This window comes from Atractosteus spatula, chromosome 23, assembly GCF_055471065.1.
Source record: "Atractosteus spatula isolate fAtrSpa1 chromosome 23, fAtrSpa1.hap1, whole genome shotgun sequence".
Lineage (NCBI taxonomy): Eukaryota > Metazoa > Chordata > Actinopteri > Semionotiformes > Lepisosteidae > Atractosteus > Atractosteus spatula.
The window spans coordinates 15,187,272-15,196,284 of NC_142728.1; the positions used below are offsets into that span (position 1 = coordinate 15,187,272).

The following is a 9,013-nucleotide window of genomic DNA, read 5'->3' on the forward strand; positions in this document are numbered from 1 at the left end:
TTAATACTCTTGCACCCTCAAAGGCTTGACAGTGCATCCGAGATGTACAAACCAGGCAGCCAAAATCGGCAGTGTCCAGTGCTGGGCTGGAGTGTCCGTTTGGAAGAGAAGCTGTTAAATTGGTCCTGTTCAGCCAGCAGCCAGTAGCTTTCGCTCGCCAAGAGCTGAGCTGGACTGGAAAACCACAGACCCACTAGTCCTCCAGCACCGGGACGGGGACAGGAGTGGACAGCCCTGTTCTACATTCCAGCATTTTCTGTTTCAAGGTGAGAATGCTGGTTCTAAATAAAGTCAAAGTAAGACAATAGAATTATACCCTTCCCCAGTCTACAAGAGTGGTGGCACTGTGGCTCAGGATCTGCGCCTGTGGCTGGAAGGTTGCCGGTTCGTATCCTGCCGGCAGAAGAATCCTACTCCGTTGGGCCCCTGAGCAAGGCCCTTCACCCCAGTTGGGGTGCTGTATAAATGGCTGACCCTGCGCTCTGTCCCTCAGCTTCTCTCCCTGTCTGTGTGTCTCATGGAGAGCAAGCTGGGGTCTGCGAAAAGACAAATTCCTAATGCAAGAAATTGTATATGGCCAATGAAGTGATCTTATCTCAGCACCATCAAGTGCAGGGAAAAACATCACCATCTTCGCTGTCCTCAGGTCAGCCATGTGGAGTTCGTGTCTTTAGGTTATCCAGGAATGGAATCTCATGAGGGATAGCTCACGGCGTGTGCCTGATGGGCTTTATCAGGGGGAGCCTGTGGCAGTGAACACACTTTTGTCCCACTGCAGCGCAACACATTTCTGTCTGTCCCTTGTTCTCTCCTGGACGAGATCTTTGACAGCCAATTCAAAGGCAGCACCAGCCCAAGGGATATAGAATTAGTTGTCGCAACTTCAGGAAGACAACGAGTCGTTTCAGACCTTTTGTACAAAGGTGGGAGCAGAACTCCTGTCGGAAAGAGACGTTCCTGTTGTCACAGGAGAGGAGGCAACGCCTGATTGGTTCCTGCCCTTGACCAAGAGGTGAGGGGTGCGTAAATTTAATTCGTTTCAGAAATGTGCTGTGCAAAGTTTCTCTCTCGCCACTGAACCTGCTTGTCTCTTCAGGCACTGTGACCCGGGACAAACGGGCAGGTGGAAAACGCCCTTCCAGTCATCGCGGGGTAGCGAGAGGATGGAGGTTGCGCACTGACAGCCACAGAACGTTACCTTGAACGCGAAGCACGGCTTACTCATTAAAGAGCAGGTACACCGGGGGTGGGAAGAACGTCCTTCCTTTCCCGGAGGTGAGTTATTTCCTCGTGAGGGAGCCACAGGAATCGCAGAGGAGAGCGAACGTGCTTTCGCTGAAGGAGAAAGTCATGCAGCAGAGGAGGCCCACCCAGGGCCGACTGGCTGCTCAGTAGATCAGAGAACCTCACCCAGGCGATTCCTGAAAGAAGCGCTGTCTTCCAGGACAGTCATGACGACACCTGCAAAAGCATGTGCAGGTCACCTATCTGCAATTACAAACCTCCATTCCAAAAAACCTGGGCAGTTACCCTCGTCAGATACTATTGTTTTTAAACACCTATGTAGCTGTAGACACACAGAGAGTAAATGTGTGTGCATGCACTGACAAAAACTTAATGGTTTGATTAAAAGCCCAACCATGCAGTCTTCGAACCTGCTCATTGTAACACATGATCCCCTCGGCTGCTTGCATGTGCACAGAGCGCCATTTTTCCAGCCTGTTTTCCAAAAGCATGGCCTTTACTTTGCTCCAGCGCAATTGCAGAACCCAGGAGAAATACGTTTTTGCCAACACAGAGCTGTGTCTCCTGTAGCCCACCTCAGCCAGGTTCACAAGCTCGTACCCGGTGGCTTATCACCATTCCGGCTTGGCAGCCTCTCTTACTTACTCATGCAGATATTGATTTCTTCCTCAGATGTAAGGCTAAAGAAGGATCTTCTTTTCCCAGGCATTGTTAAGATGCAGGAGCTGTGCACCGCGGTCTCTGGCGGGAGGCAGCTCTGAAGCAGCCACCAGAAGTGCTGCATGTGCATAATTCTAATTCCGCTCCAGAACTTCAATGCAATCAGGGGGAGAGCGTGTGTCCAGTTGAATGTGCTTTTAGGACTGCCACTGCATACAGTGTGCGATCGGAAAACAAGCACAGAGAATGAGCAGATCCCTTCATTCCGAAGGCCAAAGTGTTTTGCTGAAGGTCCTTGAGCGTGCTTAGGAGAGCCCCCCAGATCTCCAGAGGAAAGGATTCAACCAGCACGTGCACAGATACTGGGCCTGCTGCTCACAAAGGATCTGCCCAGCGCAGCGGACGTCCTGCGGTGGGAATCCGGAAAGGGATGCTTGTCTGGATTGAGGAGGAAAGGAGGCACGTGGTGGTGGTGGGGGGGTGCAGGCCTTCAGGGAAGCTCAGACCCCTTCCTCTACCACTCTTCCACCATCTGCCTCCCTGGACCCGGACAAGCAGGACGCGCGCAAGCCCGCGCCGTCCAACGATCCGAAGGCTGGAGCCACTGCTCTCCCGATGGCATGCCAACGAGCCCCCCAGGCCGGCGGTGGGAAAAGAACAGCGTTGCCTGGATCGGTTTGACGAGACTGCTGCTTTCCGACTGATCCGAGCGGGCCAGGGCTTGGTGCTCAGACCCTGGAATGGAGTTTTCCTCCCCCCCCAGGAAGAAACAAGCCTGATGTACCCGGGTAGGAAACAGGAAAGACACGCAGGGCTGGGCATCACACAGCTCACACCCCCTCAGAATCAGGAACCGAGGAAGGAAAGGAAACGAGCCGGAGAAAGGTGGGGACCAGATCTCGCCACTGTGCCCCGCTCTCAGGAATCAGCATTCCGGAGAGGGCTCGGAGGGCTCATCAGTGCCACAGCCATCTGTGCCGTCCACGGTGCCTGTGGTGTTTAGGCAGTGCCCTCCCACAGACTGCCCACAATAAAGCCAAAGCATTTCTCTTGCTTCACAGTCAAGCAATTTGTATTTGTGATGATGAGACACAGATAAAGGACAAGGATACATAACTGGAGCAAAAGCATACGTTTTTCTGTTGGACTAGGCAATGTCGGTTTTGAGGCACGTTCACTTTAAGTTCATTGCAGAGTGCAAAAGCCACTGGCTGGTTGCAGGTCCCCTTGTAGCACGAAGTGGTGAGCTCATTGGGGTTGCAGGATTCAGGCAAACTCTTTGGGCGATCGCTTGAGGTGCGTCACCAGGCCTCTTCCTGCAGCTGGCGTGCGTTCGTGAATGTTCTTGGGGCGTTTGGCCGTGAAAGAGGGAACGCTGCTCATCCAGATTGAAGTCGGGTCGAGGGACGTGGCCCGTCAAGATTTTCCACTTCTGTCTCTGCTCCCGATGAGCCCCTTGGCTGTATGTTTCGGATCATGAAGTGCCGTCCAACATGTATGGAAGCGTTTTACAGAAGCTGGCAAAAAAAACCCAAAACAAACGGTTCCTGTAAACTGCAGATTTTGCTCTGCTGCTTCTCTCATCATGTACCTCATCGGTGAGGGGGAGCGCGTCAGATCCAGGCCAGCTCAGCACGCCCTGGTCAGGCCAGGCTCTGCAGACGAGGAGACGCTCTCTGCAGCTCCTGCACACTTTCCAGAGCTCTGCTGCAGGTCCGTCCTGTTCATCCTGGTCTCCTCTGTTCTTGGTTTCCCCACTGCGGGGCCGCTGCTGGTATTCTGCTGTCTCATCCTCCTGAAAACCGTGACGCGTGCACAGGTTGTTGGCGATTTCTCACGTTGCCTTTTTCAGCTCTGATCATTCCCCCCCCCCCCCATCATCAACTGCAAATGTTCTTCTTGGTTGACCTGGTCTTGGCTGACTAATAGTTGTACCTGCGGTTTCTTTCTTTTCCCACATATTCCAGACCGCTGGCTTTTGGTGTGAAAAATGTCTGATTTCTGATTGGTTCTGATCGACTACTTTCGTCTGTTTTCAGCTTTAAAATCCCCCCCCCCCCCCCTTAATTTGACAGAAAAACCTTTGGTTTGGTTTTCAGTTTGTCTTTCGACTTCGGGCTCCCAACACTGAAGTCCGTGAGACAGAATGATAGGATGTTCACAGCATTTTAATGAGCCTAATTACCCAACAACAAACTCCTAATCAACAAGAGACACCTGTCAGCCAATTTTTCCCTGTATTTCTACTCCTTTAAAATAAGGCATTTCGACACCATCAGTTTATTTAATTGACCCATGGGGTCGAGCTGAATTTACCTTATTAAAAACAATACACTCATGAGTTGCACTTTGTTATGAGTTTTTTTGTTCCATGAGAAATAAAAGTTTATGGTAAAAATGGACTTTACTGTTCCAATGCCTTTGGAGAAGACTGTATATCTGCTTAATTTCAAGGTAGGCTATTGTATATCCCCCGATTCTAAATACAGTATAGATTAAATTTAATTAAATTTCTCTTATTTAACTGTAATGCTGCGTAGTCCAGTAGGGTATACTGTGTACACAGTAGTGGACATGAATCCAGACAAGGGTGTATTACAAACCTGAGAGCCTAATAATAATCTATAATAATAATAATAATAATAATAATAATAATAATAATAATTCCTTATATTTTTCTAGACAAACCACTCAGAGGGCTGTTCAGGTAATGGGGAATCCCACTAACACCACCAATGTGCAGCCCCACCTGGATGATGTGCCAGTCCACTCCCCACACACTCCTCAGTGGGGAGGAGAGCAGAGTGATGGAGCCAGTTCAGAGATGGGGGTTATTAGGAGGCCATGATTGGTTAAGGCCAGGGGGGGAATTTTGGCCAGGACGCCGGAGTAACAGCCCTACTCTTCTCGAGAAGACATCACTGAGGGACGCATCTCTCCTCCTGTGCATCACTGTGGCGGGGCTGGCAGCCGGACAAGGAGACGAGGCTTTCCGCGTCTGTTCTTCCTGGGTGAGCTGCAGTCAGCTGAAACCTGTCACACAGCCTCCCAATCCAGAACTGCCGGATAAATCCCCCCAAAAACTGGCCAGGCTTTTCTTTTAAAAGTGCTGGAGCGATGCACCGAGACGCGGCGCTCGAGTCACACAGGGGAGACGTTACTTCTCTCTTGCTCTGCCAGATCTCCCGAGGTTTCCCCGGCGCCCAAATGCCCTGGGTTCGGCAGCGGGCACAAGGAGCAGAACCCGTTTCCAGTCAACGGAGTCCCCCCACCCCACCCAGTGTTGGGCATCGGGGACGGGAGAGTAGCTGCAGCACCCCCTGGCTTGTGAAACGCAAATGAATCACAACACAACACCCCCCCAGAATCGAATCCCCGCGGGGGTGGCCCTGAGAGTCTTGAGATTTTCCCCAGAAACAACGGGACCCTGATTTAACCAAGAGAAGCCGATCAGAGGTCGTTGGGGACAAACGTCAGGAGACCCTTCGTCCTTCAAGCATCCGAGCTCCCGCTATGGAAACCAATCCGCTCGCTTGTATCGATACCTCTTCCAAACTGACAGAACAGACAGACCAACAAAAGGGGTCACCTCTAGCGACCCGGAAGACTCTGGGTTGGACGGGAGACCCACAGCGTGAGAGAGTCTTCGAGCCCTGCGGTCGGGCGAGCGGGTGCAGAGGCTCGGACCCCGGCTCCTCGCCACGGCTTTCAACGCACGACGCGTCAGAGTCCGGCGTTATAGATCATATTGCTACGGCACGGCACTTATAAGAACAGCAGGCAGACGCGCATGATCGTCCGCCTCAGCTCAGCCCGGGAACCGGCTGGCAGGCACGCGTGGGGCGTTTAACCGGCGAACCTGCCCGCGCCCCTCGGGTCGTGTTGGAGCTCACAAGTTGCGGCGAGAGCTTTATGAAACCGCCGAGACAAACCCCGGCGCTCGCCTCCCTTCTCAGCCGCCGTCGTCTGGCTGAACCCCGAATTTTACGACCGACCATGTTATTTCACATAACGATTCGGCATACCGATTCGCAATCGAGAGAACAGTCGTCGTACAACCCTCAAAAGAAGGCCCGAACTTCTATTTCTCTGGAAGTGGGGAGGTGTGTGAGGGGAGGGTTGGGGGGGGATAGGGAGGAGGGAGAGAATTCGTGCTACAAAAAAAACAAAACAAAACCGCGCAAGTGGTTGAGATAAATACCCCGGGACTCCGTCTTGCCTTTTTCTCCTGGAGTTTGTTTCCCAGGTTGTTTTAAACTTCTCGCCGCCCGGCACCGTTTACGCGGCGGCCGAGCGCGCAGAGCGCACGGAGCGCTCGGCGCGTCTCCTGAGAACATTCCAGTCTGGTAAAGTCAGTTAGGTATTTGAATAGCACAGAGGAACCGCCGCGTTCTGATTGGCCCCCCGGCCTCGCCGTGGGCGGGGGCAGCGCGTCAATCACCGCCAAAGCCGGGCGGCCATTGGCGCAGGCCGCGGGGGGCGGAACCCGGTCGGAAATATATATACTTGGCTAAGCCTGGCAAGAGGCTGTGATCGCTCGCTCGCTAGCGGAGGGGAGCCGGTGGCCGTGTTCAATGGTTCTCCACAGAGCTGGCTCACTCTCTGCTCCCCCGAACGACGTATCGTGATTTCCACTGAATCCGAACCCGATTTATTTTTTTTTTCCTGGGGGTTTGGGGTTTGTTTTCTTTTGCTAGGGTGGGGGGAGAGGAGAGGAGGGGGTGAGTGCCCGAAAAGAAAGAGGGCAAAACCCCGCACAACTCTCACTCACGACCAACGCGATGGAGTGCGCGGTGGATGCCCAGAGCCTGATCTCGATTTCTTTGCGGAAGATCCACAACTCCAGGACGCAGAGAGGGGGCATCAAGCTGCACAAGAACCTGCTGGTGTCGTACGTCCTGAGGAACGCCAGGCAGCTGTACATGAACGAGAAGTACGCGGAGATCTACCGGATGCAGCAGTACGAGGAGGTGATGACCGTCTGCAGCGAGATCCAGGAGCTGGACCCGCTCGAGCTGGGCGAGGACGGCGCGGAGTGCGGCGCCGGTCCTTCCTCCTCCTCCTCCTCCTCCTCCGGCGGAGACCCTGCGCCCGTGTGCGCTGCGCTCCTGGCCGGCGCCGGCGGCCACGCAGCCGTGTCGCCGCCGCCGCCGCCGCCGCCGCCTAGCCCGGCGCTCCCCACACACGGCGAGGACGCCTGCAAGGACACGAACGCCGCTTTCTACCGGAGCTGCTGCGCCGAAGCCTACCCGGTCCCGAGCTGCGACTTCCTCCCGGCCGGCGGCGCGCACTGCAACAAGACCACCGTGCTGGACTTGGACACGCACGTCGTGACCACGGTGGAGAACGGCTACCTGCACCAGGACTGCTGCGGCGCGGCGGGGCCGCCGTGCTGCCAGGGCGCCCCGGCGCCGGCGAAGAAGCGCAAGGCGGACTTCGGCTACTACGCGGCCGGGGGAGCCGAGGAGGTGCCGGATTTCGCGCCGTGCAAGCGGAGCAGGTTCGAGGAGTGCGCCTGCCCCAGCCCGGAGCCGCTGGACTCCTCGAACATCTCCAACCTGATCTCCATCTTCGGCTCGGGCTTCACGGGGCTGGTGAGCAAGCAGGCGGACTTGGAGCAGAGTTTGAACGGACAGTTCTGCAGCAAACAGGCGCTGGCCAGCCTGAGCGGCTGGACTCGAGCGATCGTGGCGTTTTGATCCAGTTGGGAATGTCGGGGGACTGTGGCGGGGGGAAGATACTTTATAGAGAAAAAAAAAAGTTGAGGGGAGGAAAAAAAGACAATTGTACAGAGTTTAAAACAAAGGGACTTTATTTTTGCTAAAAAGCACCTATTTAAATATTCAGCAGGGTTTAATTTTTTTTTGTTGTTGTTGTTGTGTTCCGGTTCGTTTTAACGGGGGTGGGGGGACAGAGGGTCAGACTTTCCTTTTCACCGCAAATGTCTCTTTTAAGCATTTGAAGCATTTTAAATGGTTGTTGTGAATCTTATATGACGAAGTTCATTTCGATGCCTTAAACCCAGCGTGTACTGCTACTGTTGCTACAAACATTTAAAGTGATTGAATGTGTCGCTCGCTCGCAGCGCCCTGGCGGTTTTGTTTTCGGTTGTGGGGTATTTTAGCGGTACCAAGATTGATGTATACGCTACAGCAGAAGGCGAAAAACCCTCTGATTACAGTCCTTTTGTTACACTTTCATTGTTGTACGATCCTAACAGCGTCTTAAGACCGTGAGAAGCAGAAGTGTCTTGCATCTGAACGACCGATATTTCATCACTGCAAGAGTTCGTCCGGTTTGTTTTTCTCTGCAAAGCGCTCTAGTTGTGCGGAGAATCCAAACGTTGTGGACTGTACTTGGGATTTTGTTTTTAAAACAGGCATTAACGTAAAGGGAGTCTCGCCCCCCCCCCCCATCCTGCTAACAAGCTTGTAACTTTAAGCGTTAGCTCAATGAAGGCAGAAAAAAGAGAAACTAACTTTTTTTTTTCCGAAACCATAGCTATTGAATGTGTATAACTGAATTTTTCCTGTTTGTTGAGCAGTGATTTCTCTTGTGGACAAAAAAAAAGGGGATTTAAAAAAAAACGGCATGACCAGGGTGCTGGTCGTTTCTAGTGTCAGTTTTGTGGGATTTGTAGTCCATGTGTGTCAATCTTCCCATCAGGCTCATTAGACCGGAGCGATGAATTCAAACTACTGCTCCCATGATGCACAGCATTTTAATCGACCCCCCCCTCTAGGTATTTTAATAGCAATTTCGTCTGCCCTGGCGCTGTCCATAACTTTCTACTTGTGTATGCTTGAAAAAAGTTCGTGGTCTGGTTTCCGCCTTCACGGTAATTCATGATACCAACGTCCTCTTGGTCTTGTGAGTGTTTTTAATTTTATATGCAGACCTTTTGTTCTAAAAAGGCGAGTCCGTAAGTCAACCCTTCGTCCTCTTTCCACTTATATAAGCACTATGTGTATTTAAATAAAACCTTCTCCTTTCCATATTTTCTTGTATTTTATTTTGTGCATATCAAATTGTACATCACCGGGTAAAACTGTTTCAGAATATTTGTTTAAATTTATAATCTTAATAAAAAAGGAAAACGAAATGTAAC

The 9,013-nt window shown here is 52.3% G+C and overlaps 1 protein-coding gene across 1 annotated transcript; it reads left to right on the forward strand.

Annotated features, from left to right (window-relative positions):
- The first annotated feature begins 6,436 nt into the window (after positions 1–6,436).
- ier5l (immediate early response 5-like) lies at positions 6,437–9,013 on the forward strand. Its single transcript, XM_088940799.1, has one exon. The coding sequence runs from the start codon at positions 6,687–6,689 to the stop codon at positions 7,602–7,604; it is 918 nt and encodes a 305-aa protein (XP_088796925.1). The 5' UTR covers positions 6,437–6,686; the 3' UTR covers positions 7,605–9,013.

Coding starts and splice junctions, on each gene's coding strand:
- ier5l (XM_088940799.1), top strand. CDS start 6,687: ATGGAGTGCGCGGTGGATGCCCAGAGCCTGATCTCGATTTCTTTGCGG.